At 44.0% G+C, this 22,372-nt stretch overlaps 1 protein-coding gene across 1 annotated transcript in view; it reads right to left on the bottom strand.

Annotated features, from left to right (window-relative positions):
• pgm5 (phosphoglucomutase 5) overlaps positions 1 to 18,872 on the bottom strand; it is a 274,198-nt gene extending 255,326 nt beyond the window's left edge. Inside the window, exon 1 of the mRNA XM_059973848.1 lies at positions 18,432 to 18,872. Coding sequence (XP_059829831.1) covers positions 18,432 to 18,689 — 258 coding nt within the window. The 5' untranslated portion in view covers positions 18,690 to 18,872. The remainder of the gene's footprint in view (positions 1 to 18,431) is intronic.
• Between the last annotated feature and the right edge of the window lie 3,500 nt (positions 18,873 to 22,372).

Raw genomic sequence — 22,372 nt, 5'->3', positions numbered from 1 at the left:
TCTTTCCACTATAACCAGCCATTTCTGCTTGCTTATTTATTTACTGTTATCATCTCTTGGTATTCACTGATTATGAGCCCATGAATTCCGTCCATTCCCTGCCTGATTTTTGACACCAACATCTTGCTGCACTCTGAAGGAATGAAGGAGTGCAGCACTTTAAAAAAAATTCTGAACGTCTCTCTCTCTCCCTCACAAAGAAAGAACCTGCTGTGCTTCAACACGTATGTACTCATCTCGGGTTTGTTGTAAATCTTACTCATCACCACTGTAATGTTTTATAACTCCAAAACATAAAACATAAATCAAAAGAAAAACACAGAGCTGAGGATAACTTTTGTATATAGGTCACTTTACTTCTGCGAGGCATGCACCTATGATGCAGTTGCATAGCAGCATGTGCCATTCATGTACATATATGCTGTAATAAATTACTTAACCAACAAAGAATCCTTAATCAAACAATATATTTACAATATTACTTGAATGTTACTGAAATGTTAAATACATAACAGAGACAGAGAGAGGCCTGGCTCCTGCTGGCCTCATTCATTCACCAGTCACCTGAAGGCCCCTGGCTTGCAAATTATCCGCTGAGCTTTCATTCTGTGTGAATGGTGCTAGCATATACAGTTCTAGGCACCACGTTAACTGGTAATTGGTTTATCATTGTCACATGTACCAAGATACAGTGACAAGCTTTTGTTTGCATTTCATCCAGACAGATCGTTCTGTCATCGGGGTAATACAAAAGGGAGAAAAAAACAGAATACAGAATATAGTGTTACTGTTACAGAGAAAGTGCAGTGGAGGTAGACAGACAAAATGTAAGGACCTTGATGAGGCAGATTCAGAGATCAAAAGTTTATCTTCAGTGTACAAGAGGTCCATTCAAGAGTCTTATAACACTGGGATAGAAGATGTCCTTGAGCCTGGTGGTATGTATTCTAAAGCTTTTGTGCCTTCTGCCTGAGGAGAGAAGAGGGAAGAGAGGGTGGGAAAGCGCTTTGAATACATTGATTAAGTTCCTGGTGGACAGAATTAATGGGGGGTGGGGGGGGGCTGTTTTTTTGTGATGGACTGAGCTGTGTTCACAGTTTTCTGCAGTTCTCTTGTATTCTTGTGCAGAGCAATTGCCAAACCAAGCTGTGATGCATCTGGATAGGATCCAGGGAAATCCAAAAGGACATTGGAAGGGACGGGGGAGTTTAGTTATGAGGAGAGATTGATGCATCTTGGAGTTTCTTTGCAGCAGAGAAGTCTGACAGAAGATATAATCAATGTTATGACAGGCTTAGATGGTTTGAACGGAATGGAATTATTTTCCTTAGCAAGATGATCAAAGACAAGAGGATTTAGATTTAGAGACACTAGAGGTACTGCAGATGCTGGAAATCTGGTGCAACACATACAAAGCACTGGAGGAACTCAGTAGGCAGCATTTATGAGGGAAAATGAATAACAGACATTTCAGGCCGAGACCCTCCATCAAGACTAAAATTAAAGGACGCAGAAGCCAGAACAGAAGGGTGGGGGGGGGGGAGGAGAAGAGTAAGGCCACATATTAGCAGGTGATAGGTGAATCCAAGTGAGATGGGGAAGGCAGGAATGTCGGGTTGGGGAGGATGCGTAAGGGAATGATGTGAGAAGCAGGGAGGTGATAGGTGGAAGAAGCAAAGGGCTGAACATGGTGGAAACTGATAGGAAAGGACTGTAGACCATCAAATAAAGTGAAGGAGGTGGAAAATCAGAGGGCAGAAGTTGTGGATGATGGACAAGTTATGAGGGTAGAGGAGGGGAAAGAAATGGGCTAATCGAGACAGAACGATAAGGGAAAACAAAGGGCAGGGGGAAACAGAGGGTAGTAGTTACCAGAAGTTAACTAACCATTGCCATCTGTGGATTTGAGGCATTTTGGTGGAGGAGGTGACTTTCACAAGCATCTGGATTAGCATATAATGTGTCATAACCTAGAGGGCTGCAGACAAGAGCTGGGTGCAGGATACGTGTTGAGAGCTTTGTCTGTTATCACGAAACAAGTGATGAGTAGCTTCCTCTAATACCTTTGATTCCATAATTCCTGCCTTTTGTTCTTGCAGAGAGCTTTTATAACTGATCGCTTCAAATGCTCAATGGGGAACAAACACCTGCCTTCTAAGCAGTTAATGGAGATTTATGAACTGATTGTAAATGCTGACACTTTTCACTTCCCATCACTTTGAAAAGTAAAAATAATATATCATAAGAAACACAAATTATAATGAGTTTGTTGATCTTAACCTTGTCACATATCAGATAACTCACAATTAAATACTGGAACAGCATACCAACGTCATCATCTGTGCTTCACTTCCTCAAGAAGTCCACACCTCTCATCACCTCTTATCTTTGAATGCTTGAGCTGATGTCCTATTTTTAAAATCAACATTCTTAACTTTGCAACTGATTGTGACCTCAAGTAAGATACCCACAAACCAAAACCATCCCCAGATAATAGAAAAATAAAAAAGATATGATTTTGAGTCGGACCATTCTACTTTTTTAGATGAACACGTTGACTCCCCTTGCACACACTCCACAAACATGTCAATGCCTTTATGTGCAGAAATCGCTCTGGCTTCTACGATATATTTGGTGATTTGGCCTCCAGTGCCTTCTTTGGTAGGGAATTCCATTGCATGTTTATCACACTTTGAGTGAAAAAAAATAGTTGTTATTCTGGTCCTAAATGTCTTATCCCAGATCTTGTGATTGTGACTCCTGGTCTCAGATATAGCAGCCTGGGAAAGGTCTTTCTCATGTCTAGCCTGTTGAGATCTCTCATTCTTCTGAATTCTGATGAACACGTGCTTAATTGACCCACTTTCTCCTTATGCGACAATTAAGCTATGTGAGGAGTCAGTCTGGTGAACATTTCATATATGGCAAGTATACTTTTCCCAAATCTTCACACAATGCTGCAGGTGTGATCACCATAAAACTCTATATGATTCTATTAAAGCATTCTTGGCCCTGGATTTGGAACTTACTTTTCAAATCACTAGCAACCTTTCTGGTCCCTTCACACCAAGATGGCGATCAATGTATTCACTTTCTTAGATGTCTAAGAAGATTTGGAATGTCCATCAGATTCACTCAAACTTATACAGATGTGCTATAGATAGGCTGGATCTCAGCCTGGTATGGCAACTGCTCTGCTCTTGATTGATTGAACTTACGGAATGGGGTGAACACAGGCTCATCATTTCCTTTCACCCATTTCACCTTCATGATGCATTGTGTCAGGAAGACTAATAGTTTCATCTGCCACTTCTTGTACTTTTCATTCTACCTCTGTTGGTTACTCTGCTACAGTGCCTACAAAAATTATTCCACCCCCCCTTGGAAGTTTTCATGCTTTATTGTTTTAGAACATTGAATGACAGTGGATTTCATTTCGCTTTTTTGACACTGATCTACAAAAAAAGACTCTTTAATTTCAAAGTGAAAACAGATGTAACGCCCTGGTAAAGGTTTTATTGCTAATGCTGTAGGATATTTCATGTAATGGTCTTACTGTAAAAGCAGTGTTTGGATTGCTGTTAAAGATAAGGGACACTTGGGAATGTGGGTCATCCAATCAGGAAAGTGGAATGGGCAGAAGGTTCTAGAGAAGGCTGAAGGAGTGACTTTTGTGACTGACATCATTGTAGGTCGAGGGTTTTGTTCAGAAGGAGATCAGGAGAGAAGGCACTGGAGAGAAGCAGCCATTGAATTTGTTCCGATGAAAATGCGCGATTTGATGGAGCCCAAGGAGCAGATGTTTACCAAGGAACAGTGAATTTGGCTTTCGGAAGATTTGAGCTCCAATGTGGCACATTAGTAATTATAATGGGCCCCATTTTTTCCCATCTTTTCTTTACTAACTCTTTGGTGAAGTTAACATTCATAAATATACTTTATTTATAATTGTATGCAGTGAAAAATCTGTTATTTCATGCCGATGGATGATTGCAGGGTAGGGGGGAGGTTAATCACACAGCATTCGCACGAACCAGAGTTTGGGTGGGCGAGATATCCCAACCTTATGGATTTGGCAGGACCAAAGTCGTATACACCCTAGACGTACGAAGCCTGAGAAAGGTGGGTTTCTCGCAGTGGAGTCCAGTGCTGTTCACAAGGGGCTAACAAGCTGCATTTCCAGAGATGCTCAGTAAAAAGGGATTTCGTTGTGGGGGCTCATCTGGGACTGAGTTTGTTGGCTGCTGTGTGATTGCTCTTAGTGTTGATTAAGCAGGTTTGTGTTTAAGCCTGTGTTAAACTATTGTTCAGGAAAGTGGTTAAGATACGTGGTTATGGACACTGCAGGGATTAAGCATTGGTGCAGTTCAAAGCAATTACCCTTAACTAATGCTTGTGTTCTGAGCAGGATGGATATCCACAGCCCAGAAAATTTGTTGATTAGGGTTTTAAGTGCCGTTAAAGCATTAGGAAATGTTACATTTACGAAGCAGCTGTTTGACCAAACACTGAGCAAAGATTTTGTTTTAGTTCAGACAAGCACTGACGTCATGGGAGTGGATCTGCCTGGTGCGATTGGGGCCACAGGAGGGGCGGAGCCATGGGCAGTTCAGAGAAGAGGGTGAGGGTAGGTGAGGGTGCCAAGTTTCCCATAGCTGAGGACAGTCACTATAAAGACAAGTTGCTCTCATTTCTGCAAAGTGAGGAGTAGGAGTGGTCTGATGTAGAAGATCTAATGAGTCCTCCAGCAAGGAGAGACAATTCTGAGTTGGTATCAGACCTTACGTCCCTGGTGGATAAATGGCAAAGTGCATCAGCAGAGAGTCAAAGTTATCATAGGTTGGGAATGTTCTTGGGAGTGAATCACACGCCTGCGGAGGAGGAGGAATATAAGACTTGGGTGGAGCAGACGTCTCAGATGCTGAATGAGTGGCAGTGCTCTGATAATGTGAAAAGACAGCACCAGGTAGAGAGTCTAAAAGGTCCGGTGGCTGAGGTGGTGAGATCCTTAAAGGGAGAGAACCCCTTTGCAACTTCCATGGGCTACAATGCAAGCACTAGAGAGTGTTTTCAGCATGACAGGAAGCCCACTGGAGCTTATGGCAGGGTTTAGGAGCATGTTTCAGGACAAGGGGGAGAAATCTTTGGCATACATTTTTCAGCTAGAGAGATAGCTGCATTGCTTGCGGCCCAGAAGGGCCACCTAACTGACTGAGGTGAATCAATTAAGTATGGACCAAGTAGCGAAGGGTGCACAGTCACAGGGCACGATCGCTTTCAGTCTCCGAATGTCTCAGAAGACGTGCACCCCTCCCTCATTAGTTGAGCTGATCAAAGAAGTAAGAAAGGAAGAAAACACGATGGAGGGCTCTGTCAACAGTCTACGGTAGTAGTCCCTGTAGCTGAAGTGACCCACGAATGGAAGTGTTACAGGAGTTCATGGGAGATTTTAGAGCTGAGGTATCTCGGTTGTTATTGGCAGGTGCTGTCAGCACGCAAAGCAAAGGCAATAGGGAGCCGGATCCACTGATGGAACATACTCAACCGAGGACTGCTATTAAAGGGGAGCAACCGGCATTGTCTGTCACAACTATCACGAGGAGGCTAGTGGGTGCCTGCAAGGAGAGAATTGGAGAGAAACCCTTGTCCAGTCACCTGGTGTTCGGAGCTGCTGTTAAGGAAGTGCAAGCCCGTCCTAGGCTGAATGATGAGCACAAACAAGGAACTGTGTGGTACACCCACTCCAAACCTGTCCTGTTACCCATTGGGGAAGTAGCTAGAGTGATGGGAAACCCCATATCTCCCAGGATGCCTGATGCTGAGGCCTCCTGGTGGATGCTCCAGAAGACCACGAAGAAATTCACACTTACCTGCTGGGGGACTGGTGAGACCCGAACTGCAGAAGTTGTACAGGTAAGCGGTATGATAGTGATTGTCAGGAACACCTTGGAGAAGGAGGTCACCCTCAGGCGGGGAGCGCTAATGGCATGACATTTTTCAGTGATTGTGATGTCTAGTTTTCCTGTGAGACAAGCAGGGAGAAACCATCTTCTAGAAAGGGAAACATGACAGCCAAGTCATTCAACTTTGGTGACTCCCAGTACCTGGGGGCTGGAAAAGGAGATTGACAGAGAAGATGTTGAAGTTTGAAGATGTCTTTTCTACTGATGAGTTTGATGTGGGTTGTTGCAAGAGTACTTGCCATGCCATCTGAGTGACAGAGGACACCCCTTTCAGAGATAGGTCTCTGATGCACCATCAATAACTCTCCGAGACGTGAGGCGAGATATCGGCTTTTATTGACTGGAAGAAAGAACAAGCAGCAATTGACCACCATGCTACATCCTGGAGACTGAGGGCAGGGCTCAGGCCTCAATCACCTTTATCCTGGGGTCTGTGGGAGGAGCCACAGGTACAGTTAGTGGGGGGGGGGGCGTGTTCAGACAGGTATATGTAGTTCACCACAGTCTCAGTGACTGGCACCCACCATGGGGAGGACATTCAGCAGCATCTGCAGAAGCTGGGATTATCACTGACTTCAGGAGACCCTATGTGTCCCCATAGCAGTGGTGAGGAAGAAGAATGAGAAGAATGTGTGCTGATTATCAGACACTGAACCAACGCACTGTCCCCAACCAACAAACTGCTCTGAGGATTGAGGATGCACTTGGCTGCCTCAGTGGGGTGAAATTGTTCAGTGTGCTGCACCTAAGGAGAGGGTATTATCAGATACCCATGACTGAGGCTGACAAGGAGAAGACGGCACTTTAATGTCCATTTGGATTCCTTCTGTTTGAAAGGATAGCCCGAGGGCACATCAGGAGCTCCAGCTACTCTCCAGCATGTCATGGAGAAAACTGTTGGGGATAGGAATTTGCTTGAGGTGCTGGTGTAACACACACAGTTTCATGGGATGGAGAAGTTATGGATTGTCAAAGATAAAGACAGCAACCACAATGGCCAATACCCAAGAATGTGAATGCTCTGCACTCATTTATTGGACTTTGTGGGAACTACCAGAGGTTCATGAAGGACTACTCTAAAGTGAATCACCCTTTGTATCAGCTTTTGTGTGGTTACCCTCCATTGGGGAAGAATGGGAGGAGAATGAAAGGGGAAGATACTAAAGTTTATCTTAGCCCTTTGAAGCCTTTTGGAGCAAGATGGGATGCAAAATGTGAAGAGGCCTTTCAGTTGCAGAAGGAGCTGCTGATGAAAGCATCTGTGTTGGCTTTTGCAAACCCCCAATTGTCCTAAGTATTGCACACAGTCGCCAGCCAAGAGGGCTATATCAAGACCAGAGTGGACTTCAGCAAAATTGGCTGCCACAGGCCAACGATGGTTGGTGACATTGTCTGCCTATGATTTCAGCCCTATGTTCCAGCCGGGGGGTCGGAACTCTGATGTGAGTGCATTGTCCCAATGTGCGCATGGAGGGCTAGAAGTGGACGGAGAGTGGAAGAGCATTCCTGCACCTGGAGTTAAAGCTATGTGCCAGTTTTCCATCACAGGGAAGTCAGAAGCAAGGCAAGGGCAGGATAGAGCAGTGGATCTTTTCGAAGCTTCTGGTTGTGCCATTCCACAAACCTACTGCAACCCAACCACTCTGAATACAAAGCAGTTGCCTGAGGTAAGTCTAGGGAAAGTGGCCGCCGCTCAGTGAGATGACCCTTGCATGGGTACCGTTTGGTCAGCTGTTGTGAAAGGAAATATGACCCAAGCTGAAAAGATGAAATGCCCTGCTGTATCTCTGCTGCTGAGAGAATGGAACAAACTGGAGTTGAGGAACCAGATTCTATAGCAGGTCACGTCTCCTCCAGACAGGCTTTAGTGTTCCAGCTGGTTCTGCCTGAGAATTATCGGAGGACTGTGCTGAAGTCACTTCATGATGATTCAGGTCATTTGGGGTTTGACAAAACCCATGGTTTGGTCCAAGATCAGTTCTACTGGCTCCAAATGAAGACTGAGTTTGAAGAAAATAAAAACACAAAATGCTGGCAGAACTCAGCAGGCCAGACAGCATCTATAGGAGGAGGTAGTGACGACGTTTCGGGCTGAAACCCTCCATCAGGAGGGGCGAAAACCCATAGATGCTGTCTGGCCTGCTGAGTTCTGCCAGCATTTTGTGTTTTTATTTATTTCCAGCATCTGCAGATTCACTTGTGTTGCCACTGAGTTTGAAGAGTATTGTAAGTCGTGCATTCAGTGTACTTGGAGGAAGATGCTGGCTACAAGGGTCGCTACCTTGTCCCATTTACAGAGGCGAGGCCTCTTGATCTGGTATGTATGGATTTCCTCTCAACAGAGCCTGAAATCCAGCAACATGGCAAATGTCGTGGTTATTACTGATCACTACACCAGATATGCTCAAGCCTTCCTTACAAAGAGTCAGAGGGCATCCACCATGGCCAAACTGTTATGGGAAAAGTGTTTTGTGCATTATGGCCTTCCCAGATGGATACACAGCAATCGGGGAAGGGATTTTAGATGAGTTACATGAGGGCTTATACATGAGTTACTGAGCATCCTTGGAGTTGAGAAGTCAAGGAACCACACCTTATCACACCTCAGGGTGATCTCCAGCTGAGAGGTTCAACTGAACGGTGCTAGATATGCTCGGAACCTTGGAGGTCAGCAAGAAGAACAAATGGAGTCAGCATCCTTGGTAGAAATCGTAAAGAGCACCAAATTTCTTGGTGTTTACCTGACGGAAAATCTCACCTGGTCCCTTAACACCAGCTCCATAGTGAAGAAAGCCCAGCAGCATCTCTACTTTTTGCGAAGGTTGAGGAAAGTCCATCTCCCACCCCCCCATCCTCATCACATTCTACAGGGGATGTATTGAGAGCATCCTGAGCAACTGCATCACTGCCTGGTTCGGAAATTGCACCATCTTGGATCGCAAGACCCTGCAGCAGATAGTGAGGTCAGCTGAGAAGATCATCGGGGTCCCTATCCTGCCATCACGGACATTTACGCTACACGCTGCATCCGCAAGGGAAACAGCATTATGAAGGACCCCATGCACCCCTCATACAATCTCTTCTCCCTCCTGTTGTCTGGGAAAAGGCTCCAAAGCATTTGGGCTCTCACGACCAGATTATGTAACAGTTTCTTCCCCCAAGCTATCAGACTCCTCAATACCCGAAGCCTGGACTGACACCTTGCCCTACTGTCCTGTTTATTATTTATTGTAATGTCTGCACTGTTTATGTGCACTTTATGCAGTCCAGTGTAGGTCTGTAGTCTAGTGTAGCTTTCCCTGTGTTGTTTTTTTTTATTACGTAGTTCAGTCTAGTTTGTTTGTACTGTGTCATGTAACACCATGGTCCTGAAAAACGTTGTCTCATTTTTACTATGCACTGTACCAGCAGTTATGGTTGAAATGACAATAAAAGTTGACTTGACTTGATATTGGGCATTTGGTCACTGCTACAACTGTACACAGAATGAAGCTACTGGATACTTGCCATATTATTTGATGTTTGGGTGCAAATTAAGATTGCATGTTGACCACAAACAAGAGAAAATCTGCAGATGAGTGGAAATCCAAATAACATATAGGACATGCTGGAGGAACTCAGCAGGCCAGGCAGCATCTCTGGAAAAGAGTACAAGAGTCCTGATGAAGGGTCTCAGCCCGAAACATCAACTGTACTCTTTTCCATAGATGCTGCCTGGCCTGCTGAGTTCCTCCAGTATTTTGTGTGTGTTGCCTGTTGACATCTGTTTTGGGATTGGTGGGGAAGATTTGCCATAGAAGACCTACCTTACATATGTGTCTGACATGAGGAGGGGATTGCAAGCTTATGAACTGGCAGAGGTCTCTGCTATCAAGCAGAACCAAGGAAATAAGAGGAGATATGATCAAAAGATTAGGTTCCAACTGATGCCTGGAAAAAGAGTTCTCATAAAGAATTTGGGGCTACCAGGGAAGCATAAATTGGTTGACCATTGGGTGGCTACACTTTATGTAGTGGAGAGTCAGATGCCAAACGTGCGAGTTTTCTGGGTGACGCCAGAGGATGAAGATGGACCTGTCAAAATTCTCCATCTGAACCATGTTCTACCTCTGGGACAAGAGGTACTTGTTGACCCAGAGACTGACATGGACCCTTTGCCTAGTAAGAGGTCTCTGCGGCGATGTGGAAGAACAGGACAAGCAGCAGAGATGCCTGGAACAGACTTAACCACTGAATGCTGTACGGACTCAGAGGATGAGGAAATGGTGGTGTGGTATATGCTACCTAATGCAAACTCCCCAATAACTGACGAAGAAATTCCCAAAACTTCCGCATGCTGATGCAGATGAAATTGGGGGGCGGGGGGTGGAGCACTAGCAGTGGACAGGCAGGCTTGCAGCTGAACAATGAAGGGAGACTGGGCTCTGAAGTAACTATGAATAAAACTGAGCTCAGCCAAACGACAGGGTACCTGAGTTGCTGGAAGGCACAAGAATTGGACAGGGGAAGGCCTCTCCACATAGGCAGGAGAGATCCCAGGGAGCGTCTGAAACTGAAGAAGTAGGTGATGGGATATGGAGGTCTCAACGAATCAGGAAACCCCTGGACAGGTTGGCATATGTCACATTGGGAGAATAGAGTGTTGTGACTATTCCACTAGTGAGACATGTCACTGCCATTTACAAATGAATTGGAAGCCCTGACATCACAAAATCCCTTTGAAAACTATGTTATTAATGTGGGGATGATAAATTTCAAAGTCATGAGGAGATGACTATTTTTTGGTGGGGGAGAATGTTACTGCTAATGTTGTAGGGTGCTTCATGCAATGCTCTTTCTGTAGAAGTAGTGTTTAGGTTGCTGTTAAAGATAAAGGACGCTTAGGAATGTGGGTCATCCAATCATGAGAGTGGAAGAGGGAGAAGGTTCTAGAGAAGCGGCTTTGTGACTGACATGGTGGTTGAGGGCTTTGTTCGATGGGAAATGAGGAGAGAATATGGTGGAGAGAACAAACCATAGGTTTCGTTCTGGCGGGAATGTGCAACTTGATGCAGCCCAAGGCACAGTGGTCTACCGAGGATTGGTGAATATGGCTTTCGGCAGATCTGAGCTCCAATGTGTGCACATTTGACTGAGTATTTATAATGGGCCTTTTTTGGTTTTTAAAATTTCTTTTCTTTACTAAATCTTTGATGAAGTTAACATTCATAAATATACTTCCTTTATAATTGTATGCAGTATACGATCTGCTATTTCATGCTGACAGGCGATTGCTGGAGGGAAGTTAATCATAAGCATTCACACAATCTGGGGTTTGGGTGGGCGAGACATTCTAACCTCACAGATACAGTGGGACCAAAGTCGTATACATCCTAGAGTATGAAGCCTGAGGAAGGTGGGTTTCTCGCCTGGCTGTTAGTGAGGGGCGAACGAGCTGCATTTCCAGAGATGCCCAGTAGAAAGGGGTTTCACATATCTCTACAAAGTGATCTAGATTAACTACAAACATAAAACACAAAATAATTGATTGCATAAGTATTCACCCCCCCCCCCTTTAATATGACCCATCAAATCATCACTGGTACAGCCATTTGGTTTTAGAAGTCGCATAATTTGTTAATGGAGATTTGTTTTTGGAGACCTGCATGCAGACAAGGTGTTTCAATTGATTGTAGTAAAATTACACCTGCATCTGGTCAGTATCATGGCAAAAAATGACACCATGAATACAAAAGAACACTCCAAGGAACTCCACAAAAAAGTTAGTGAAAAGCACAAGTCAGGAGAAGGATACAAGAACATTTCCAAGTCACTGAATATCCCTTGGAATACAATTAAGTCAATCATCAAGAAATTGAAAGAATATCATACAGTTGTAAATCTGCCTAGAGCAGGCTGTCCTCAAAAAACTGAGTGACTGTGCAAGAAGGGGACTAGAGATAGGAGAGACTGAGCATATGACAACTGTTACCTAGATACTTCGCCAGTTGCAGCTTTATGGGAGAGGGGCAAAGAGAAAGTCACTGCTAAAAAATACTTGAAATCTTGACAAGAGTTTGCCAGAAGGCATGTGTGAGACTCCGACGTCAGCTGGAAGAAGGTTCTATGGTCTGATGAAACCAAAATTGAGCTTTTTGGTCATCAGACTAAACACTATGTTTGGTGTAAGCCAAACACCGCACATTATCAAAAACATACCGTTCCTACTGTGAAGCATGGTGGTGGCTGTATCACGCTGTGGGGATGCTTCACTGCAGCAGGCCCTGGAAGGCTTGTGAAGGTAGAGGGTAAGATGAACGCCGCAAAATACAAAGAAACCCTGGAGGAAAATCTTATGCATTCTGCAAGAGAACTGTGACTTGGAGGAAGATTTGTTTTCCAGCAAGACAATGACCCCAAGCTTAAAACCAAAGCTATACAGAAATGGCTTAAAAACAACAAAGTTAATGTCCTGGAGTGGCCAAGTCAGAGTCCAGACCTCAATCCAAATGAGAATTTGTGGCTGGACTTGAAAAGGGCTGTTCACTCGTGATTCTCATGCTTGATCAGTTTTGTAAAGAAGAACTGAGAAAAATTGTAATGTCCAGACGTGCAAAACTGAGAGAGACCTATCCTCACAGACTCAAGGCTGTAATTGCTGCCAAAGGTGCGTCTACTAAATACTGACTTGTAGTGGTGGAATACTTAGTCAATTATTTTGAGTTTTATATTTGTAATTTATTTAGATCACTTAGTAGAGATCTGTTTTCACTTTGACACAAAAGGGTCTTTTTCTGTTGATCAGTGTCAAAAAAGCCAAACTCAGTCCACTGTGATTCAATGTTGTAAAACAATAAAACATGAAAACTTCCAAGGTGGGGGGGGGGGTGAATACTTTTTATAGGTATTATATTATCACTTAAGTGTTGTTTTACATTACTTCAGATTGCACTACGATCTTTGCACCATTTCACTGTTTTACATTTATCATTATATTTCCTGTCACATTATTACTACCATTTATACTGTTTACCCAGTATGCTTCATTAGACTCTGGTCTATATGCCTCACCTGGAAGGACTGTTTGGAGCCCTGTGTGCTAGTGAGGAAGGAGATGCAGGCAGGCATGGCATTTCTTCTGCTTGCTATTAGGGGCAGTAGTGGGGAGGAATGAAAGGACAAGGGATGCATGGAGACAACAATCCCTGCGGAAGCAGAGAGTGGGGTTGGGGGGGGGGAAGGAGGAGATAAAGATGTGCTTGGTGGTAGGATCCTTTTGAAGATAGTGAAAGCTGTGAGAATGATATGCTAGATGTGAAGGCTCATGGGGTGGTAGGTAAAAACAAAAGGGGCTCGATCCCTATTAAGCAGAGGGAAGATGGGGTGAGGGCAGATGTCTGGAAAATGGAGGAGAAGTGGGTGAGGGCAGCATCAATGGTAGAGGAAGGGAAATCACATTCTTAAAAGGAGATCATCTCTGATGTTATGGAAAGGGAAGTCTCATCCATTACAGATCCAGTGAAGATGAAGGAACTGAGAAAAGAGAATGGCACTTTTGCAAGTGACAGTGGGAAGATGTTCAGTCAAGGTAGCTGTGTGATTTATTGGTTTATAAAAGTTATCAGTAGACTGTATGACTCCAGAGAGGAAGACAAAGAGTTCAAGAAAGGGGGCAGAGGTGTCCAAAATGGACCAAGAGAAACTAAGGACAGGGGAGAAGTTGGAGACAAAGTTAATGAAATTGATGAGCTCATTATGGGTGCATGAAACAGCACCAATGCAGTTGTCAATGCAGTACAGAAAGAGTTGGGGAGTGATACCAATGTAGGCTTGGAACATGGACTGTTTCATGTAGCCAATGGAAAGCTGGGCATAGCTGAGCCCCATGTCAGCACCCACCTTGTGTCTGGTGAAAGTGGGGGAAGCCGAAAGAGCAATTCTAGATTGTCAGGATCAATTCCGGCAGACAGAGGATGGCAGTGTTGGAGGGGAGCATAGCTCTGCTTAGAAAAAAGCAAAGGGTTTCAAGGCTTTCTTTTTGGGGAAAAGAAGTGTAGATGGACAGGACATCCATAGTAAAAATAAGGCTATCAGGGGCAAGGGACTGAAAGTTGTTGAAGAGATCGAGAACATGTGAAATGTTGCGAATGTAGGTGGGAAGGGACTGAACCAAGGGGTCTAAAACAGTCGAGGGATGCAGATATGAGTTCAGAGGGGCAGGAACAGGCAGAAACAATAGGCCTAACTGGGTAGGTGGGTTTGTAGATCTTGGGTAGGAGGTAAAAATGAGGTATGGGAACTATGAGTTTGGTGGTAGTGGATGAGAGATCACCAACGGTTTGTGATGATGCAGAAGACCATGAGTGGAGTCCTCTCAGGAAAAGGAGTTGTAGCTTACTGTCTCGTTGATGTTAATGGGAACTTGCTGTGTGCAAATTGACTGCCTCTGGTCACCTTTTCTCAGTTACTGCCTGGCCTGCTATTTCCTGGATTTTCTTTTTTCATTTACTGATGGGTGTTTCTATTTATGGGTGGAATTGGAGCCAAGTATCTCAGGAAAATGAAAAGAGAATTCTCTTTTCTCTCCCCTCCCATCAGGCAGAAGGTACAAAAGCCCGAAAGCAGCTATCATCAAGCTCAAGGACAGCATCTTCCCCACTGTTATAAGACTGTACTACAAGCCTCTTGTATAACCAGTGCTTCCTTTATAAGGAACAACATCTTGGAGTAAAGATGAAGCATCTAATCCCTGCATCTCCCACCAGCTAACCCGCATCTAGACAGGCATCCACACCACAGCCCAGGAATGACAGGGCACCTTCCTGCACTTGTCATTTTGCAGTAGTTTTCCTTGCACCCTGAACAATTTCTCTTCTCTTATCTCCCATCAGGCAGAAGGTGAAAAAGCCTGAAAGCATGTACCACCAGGCTAAAGACAGCTTTTAGCCCTTTGCTTTAAGACTATCGAATGGAAACACTTGTACAAAAAGCTGGATTCTAAATCTCACAATGTGTCTTAACATGACTTTGCACCTTGTCTACTTGCACTGCATTTTCTCTGTAACTGTAACACTTTAGTCTATGTTGTGTGATTGCATTTCCCTTGTACTACCTCGATACATTGATGTAAAATGACCTGCACAAATGGAATGCAAAACAATGTTTTTATTATACCTTCATAGATGTGACAGTAATAAGCCAAATACAGGCAAAGCTACTTGTGAGAATGTTCATGGGGTGTGGTTGATGTAAATATCATAGCTGTCTTTCAGTGAAGTTGAAGGAATGTAAGAATGAAAAAGGTCCAGGTAGATATGGTGATGAGGTCAAGTGAAGAAGGACTAGCGAAGCCTTGTGTGGATCATAAACAGCGTTAGGCCAAATGACATGTATTAGCACTGCACCTACCGATGTCCTCGCTTAACCTATCAAAATCCTTTGTGGACACCGTATCCTCATATTTTACTACCCCAACTACCTTTCTCTCATTGACAAATGTGGATATATTACACTTGACCTCTTCACGCAAGTCATTAATACAGTTAGTTAATAAGTGAAGCCTTGCATCAACTTCTGATACACCTTGACAAATTTGAAAAATATTCCCTTTGATAAGAAATAAGAACCACAGTAGATTGTTCATCCATCTTTCAATGAAAGCATGGCTGATCAGATCTCTGGACTCATTTCCAATTTGATTCCATGTGTTCTTAAAAAGAAATCTAGTTCAAGGATTTAAAATGTACTGAAATAAAGAAATTTCTACTTATCTCAGACTTAACTCATCTTCCTAATACCACATCTCTGATACTAGATTTCTCACCACTGGGGAAGCAATCTCAGACATTTATTTTATAAATACTTTTGTTTCAATGAGATTTCATCCTTCTCCTGAACTGCAAAAAGCTGAGATCCATTCTGATCAAAGTTAGATATGGCCCTTGTGGCTAAAGGGATCGGGGGTATGGAGAGAAAGCAGGTACAGGGTTCTGAGTTAGATGATCAACCATGATGATACTGAATGGCAGTGCAGGCTCAAAGGGCCGAATGGCCTACTCCTGCACCTATTTTCTATGTTTCTATGTTCCCCAGAGATCAAGCAAAGTGAACATTTGCTGGATATATATATATCCTTCCCAAAGTAAGATGATCATAAACCAATACAATACTCCAGATGTAGTCCCACTAAATCTTTGTAAAGTTGTGGTAAGATTTCCTTACCCTTGTATTTCATCCACCTTGCAACAGATGTCAACATTCCACTTCTCCTCATAATTAAAAGTTGGACAGCTGTATACAAACTGTCATATTACACACAGCCCTTCATCCAAGTAATTAATACAATTAGTTAATAAATGAAACCCCAGCACTGGCTGATTATGCAGTTGGTCAAAATGTCCCATTTATCCTTCCTCTCTGTCTGTTTAACTCAATGTGAAGGGTCAACATCAAAGGTGTGTTTTATATATATACATGCTGTGTTCCTGATCACTGAATTATGGTGGAACTGGTCTCACTCTAAGACACAATACCGATTGGCAGATTCCATCTTTACCCTACACCATTAGCACCTACACTCAGCAGCTATTTTGTTAGGTCCACCTATACACCTGCTCGTTAATGCAAATATCTAATCAGCCAATCATGTGGCAGCAACTCAGTGCATAAAAGCACCCAGAGATGGTCAAGAGGTTCAGTTGTTGTTCAGACCAAATATCAGAATGGGGAACAAATGTGATTTAAGTGATTTTAACCGGTGCCAGATAGGGTGGTTTGAATATCTCACAATCTCCTGGGATTTTCACATACAACTGTCTGTATAGTTTACAGAGAATGGTGTGAAAAACAAAAAAAATCATTGAATGGCAGTTCTGTGAGCAAAACCACCTTGTTAATGAGAGTTCAGAGTAGAATGGCCAAATTGATTCAAGCTGACAGAAAGCCGACAGTAACTCAAGTAACCTTGTGTAACAACAGTGATGTGCAGAAGAGCATCTCTGAATGCACAACATGTTGAACCTTGAAGTTGGTGAGCTATAGCAGCTGAAGACGGCAAAAATAAAATTGTCAGCAGAGTTTTTGGTAAGTGGGACCAATACAACAAATTCAAAAATGGTAGAAAGAACATTCACTTCAACTACATCTTTTCCAACTTTCCAACAGCCATTAAATGTATTTTGAAGTTGAGATGTGATATTACAGACATCGGTGTGACATTAGCAGCCAGTTTGTGCGCAACATATCCCCACGAACAGCAGTGTGACAAGGCGAGAATAATAAACTTGATTTCTTGATTGATCTTCATTTGAGGGATGAATATTGACTAGCATGCAAATCCCTTCCTTTACTTCAACATATTGACAGAGAATTAGAATCCCCCTACAAAGGGAAGCTTCTCTGATAATGCAGCAATCCCTCAGCTCTGCACTGGGTGCATCAGCCCAGGCTTTTCTTTGTGCTCATATCTCAAGAGTGAAATTTGAACCCTTGACCTGCATTCTCCACAGCAAGAGAGGGCTACCCAATGAGCCACAGCTGACACCAGTACAAATACTCTTTGGCCAAGGAATGTAGCAATGAATAATTAACCATTATATCTGATCTGAAGTATAGATCCAGCTAAGCCCAAACCACCCAGGCTCTCTGATTCTGCTATGAGTGAAATAAAAAGTATTTTAAAACCATCTGAACAAGCATTTGAATTTCCAAGGCATGGAAGAGTGCCAGTAAATGGCATTAGTATAGACAGGTGATTGATGAACGAGTTGGGCCGAAGGGCCGGCTTCCGTGCTGTATGACCACAAGTCCCTTCCACTTAGGCTGGGTCTGTTTGCTGAGTGAATATAGGGAACCATTCTAAACCAGATTAGAGCCTCCCCTAGTGGTCAGGGAGAAGCGATCAGCGAAACTCCGATGTAAAACCCAGTCAAGTCAGAAGAAACAACAGACCAGTTGTGCCGAAGGTCCTGTTTCCGTGCAGTATGAGACCAGATTTCCCTCGGTAATGCATTATACAACGACAATACTACTCATGGCATCTGTAAAGTGAGTGGATAGGATTTGGTGGGGGGGGGGGGGGGCAATCTTTTGCAACTCACAGAATTATCAGCTCATTTAACTCTAACGCAAATATCGGTTCCTGATGTTCAATTAGAAACAGAAGCGTTTTAATTCGTTAAATTGCGATTTGAAACGAAAAGGAACAAATTGGGGGGGGGGGAGAATTACAAAGTGGCAGAGATTCAGGGGGTAATTTGCACACCCTCCAATCTTTACGGAATAATGAAGAGTAAATATTCACCTTCCTATCTGTAGGAAATATTCTGGGTGAACGCTACATGCCCCAGAGTGAGGAATTCAAGGGGAAATCTACAGACTATATAGGGTAAATAAGCCTGATAGTAACACACCGTCCTCGTTGTCTTTGCGTCACATCACCTGATATTGGGATGATAAATTAATAGTTTTTGAAAACTTTCTGCCTCTTACCCCGTTGGCAGCGGCCATCTGCACAATGGTCTCTATCGCCGATCTGCTGAAGTATCGACCATCACTTCCCAAAACCATAGTGCACCCCTGCCTGTCCCTTAGATCTATAGAGGACAGGACACTCTGGATAAAGTTCTGCAGATAGTTCCTCTTGTTTTCGAAGACAGAGGTTTTCTTCCTCAATCCGCTGGTCCCGGGTCTCTGGTCTTCGTAAGGGACGGTCTGGATAGTCACAACAGGGATAGGGATGTTTTCCATGATTTTCCTGCTCCGCTAATACTGGATGCTGCTGATACGAGTTCACAGACTTTGAACTAGGAGTCGCTAACAACACATACATACACACACACATCCACACACACACACACCACACACACACACACACACAGACACAGACACAGACACACACACACACACACGGAGTAAAAGAGCAGAGGCGTGGCGAAGCTAAGACGTTGCAGTGTGTTACCGCAACGATATAAAAATAGCCCTTACAAGGAAAGCATTGACTTGCGCCAGTGTTGTAACTGGATGCGCTCTGTGTGCATTGCAACCAACCACTTGTTCAGGGGAATCAGGCCCTGTCACTCCAAGCACAGCCACCTCCTCCATGCATCCAGGACTGGTTTAAATCTGTCTCCCAACAATTGCAGCACAAAACATCCCTCGTGTAACGGCACTCTCGATTCATTTGTAGACATCTGCAGCGGATTTGGAAACAATACACTCCTCCATCCCCCCCCCCCCCCATTGTTGAGAGAGAATAAAGAGTAAAAGTGAAAGTGTTGCTAAAGAGAACCCAAGTCTTCATCCCTTCTTCTTGTCGGTTGTAGCTCGGGACCTTGCACTATCAGCAGAGCGGTTCCACTCGACCCCTCTTGCATTAGGGTACCGAGGTAGGTTAGACAGAACATTGTGAGGGGCTGATCTATATTGTATGCTACTGGGCAAACATGTGTTTTTGTTAAAAAAAAGAACACCCGTACTTTTCTGTGTAATCCTCAAAACATGCTAAATGCGCATGGATCGGTTTTCTTGCTTCACCTCTACAGTGCAAACAGTCATTAATAATAGCGATAAACGCACGCAAATGTTTTAAAGGTTTAAAAATTACTTGTTTATCATATTGTCTTGGATGACTTACTTTATTACATTTTACTGAATGAAACACGTACTACTTACAGCACAATAAATAAAACAGGCCAACATCAAAGTAAATATTTCTTTTAGAAAAACGACAGTATTACACTTCCAGTCAAACCAAGTGTTTCTAACACTTGGAACGTTCATATATGAATCAGAAACCAAATTTTGAAAGATACGTGGACAAAATGATAGTATAAAAGGAAAATTGTACAGATGGAACAACGGATTGTGAAATAGAGAGTAGATTGAAAGTGTGAAGAGGCTCACACTGTGTTTCCGAACTTTTAATTGTTCTACCCCTTTGGGATTGAGGATGTTTTACTTCAACTGCAGGCTTGTGGGTAATATCGGTCAATGTGGGAACAGTCGCCCTTTGCATAGATGGGGCAGGTTGATGAGGTAGTCTGATCCTCCCCGCCGGGTAAGTGCCTCAGTGTTCTCCAGACCATCCCGAATGGGGGAGGTATAGTAGTTCAGCGGTTGGCACATTTGTTTTACAGTATCAACAATCGCCTATAGAGCTCAACCCCTGCCACTGTCCGTGAGGAGTTTGTGCTTTCTTCTTATGACCACGCGGATTTCCTCCGGCTGCCCTGGTTTCCTTCCACACTCCCAAGATGTACTGTTAAGGTTAGGCTTAGCAAGTTGTGGGCAAGCTATGTTGGCACCAGAAGCATGGCGACACTTGAGTGCTGCCCTAGCGCAACCCTTGTGTATTTGATTTGACGCAAATCGTGCATTTCATTATGTTTCAATGTACATGTGACAAATAAAGCTAACCTTTAAAAAAGAATGCTTCTTTTCCATGGTCATGGGACAGAGATTCACAGGAGTTAGCAGAGATGTCATATTTATTCAAATAGGCTTTGACACATCCTTGAATCTTTACCATGGTTTGCTTTAGTATCCCTTCCCATGACAGAGTTCAGAGAGTCAATTTCCAGAGACTGGGATCAGTAGGTGAGTGATGTAACTTGACAATTACAGCTGACAATGAGTAATTAGTGCCTCAGGACTGGGGATGTTGACTAACATAGGCTTACTGAAATCTGGGTGATTTTGTGGAGTCAGCCTGGGATGTATTATTTCCATTGTCTTCAATTACCACATATAGGTAATCTAGGTCTCAGAAGGATACAGGATAGGAGGGATCACTGCTGCCTTGAAGACTATTTTTTTTCTCATCAGGTCTAATGTCTTAATCTTCAAATATCCCTTATCTGTCAAAGACTGTGCTGAAGTATTGAATGTAATGGTGAACTTCTTCAATGATGTGTGGCTTAACAGAGGTGGCTTCTGGTATGAGAAGTACATCATATTTTCTAGGGTTTTGCTATAAATCTATAATCTCAGTATTGTGCAGCAGAGGCAGGTCAGTCGACTTTTGCTTGGTGAACTTTTAGCATAAGGCATTTGCTTTCATGTGCTTCGCTGAAGGTTAATAACCACTTGGGTCTCAGTCAGTATATGTGTAAAAGAGTGCCACCTGCTTTTGTATACTGAGGTTCCACAGTGTGTTTGCCCTTAGCTGAACAGCTTCCCATTAATTGCAAAGACTAGCTCCTGTGGGAAGTTATTCAAAGTGAAATGCAACATCAAGAAAGTCTGAGAAAAGAATTGGGCATTGAAGCAGCCTTGTTTGACATTGCTGTTCAATGAGATTAGTTGTGTTATGTACCTGTTGGTAAATAATTACACATGTAGTTCCCTGATATGTTTAACATATTACTTAATACACTCAGTGGCCACTTTATTAGGTACCCCATGCACCTATGAAAGTGGCCATTGAGAATATGTTCATGGTCTGCTGCTGCATTAGCTCATCAACTTCAAGGTTTGGCATGTTCTGCTTTTATAATAAGTCAGGTGTTGAATCAGGACCCAACTGCAGGACACAGACACTGGAGTCCCAGAAACAGGACGAGACGGAACCTGAGGACAGGACAGGATGCAGTCTAGGCAGGGGAAGCAGGACCAGGATGAAGGACTGGGAACAACGAGCCTGGGGTGGACTCCAAACCTGAGACTGGACAAGGACCCAGAACCTGGGTCTTGCCTCAAGCTCAGACCCCCAAACCCAGGCGAGGACGTGATGAGGCTTGGCTAGGGACTTGGGGTCTTGAAGCTTGGGTTGAGGCTTGAGGCTGGAGGCTTGAGGAACTTGGAGGCTGGAGCTAGAGGCAGACTAGGAACTGTACAACAACATGGAGCCAGGACTTATCCTCCAACAAGCCAGAACTCATCTTTAACAGGGCAATGACATGAGATGGGACAGTACACAGACAGAGCCAGGACTTATCCACCAACAAGCCGGGACTCATCTATAACTCCACTCCAAGGTGGGGCAGGACCATCCGTCGGGTAACAGCAGAACAGCCTGACCTACCCGACGGAGGCAGATTCCTCCCGCAGGGCAACGACAGAACAGCCTGACTTACCCCATGGAGGCGAGGACAAGGCAAGACAGATACCCTTGCGGGGCAACAGCAGAACAGCCGGAATTTCCCCACAGGGGCGAGGACAGGAAGAGACAAACACCAAGGAACGACAGACAGTTCCACCTCTACATCAGGGTAGCTCCGAGTAGCCGTTACAGCCAGCGGCCTTGGCTGACTACAGAAGCAACCAGATCCCTACCTAGCTCGGAGTGGCTGACGGCCACCCAGCTGGCCCGGGAAACAGCTGAATCCATACCGCAATGACCACTCTTACTACTACCAGCAAGGCTCCCAGAAGCCATGGTTCTCCAACACAGCCCCAAGGATGGCAAGAGTCCATTCTAGCCTTCCACCAGC

This window comes from Hypanus sabinus, chromosome 7 (genome assembly GCF_030144855.1).
Source record: "Hypanus sabinus isolate sHypSab1 chromosome 7, sHypSab1.hap1, whole genome shotgun sequence".
Taxonomy (NCBI): Eukaryota; Metazoa; Chordata; class Chondrichthyes; order Myliobatiformes; family Dasyatidae; genus Hypanus; species Hypanus sabinus.
This window is presented reverse-complemented; position numbering and strand designations above follow the sequence as displayed.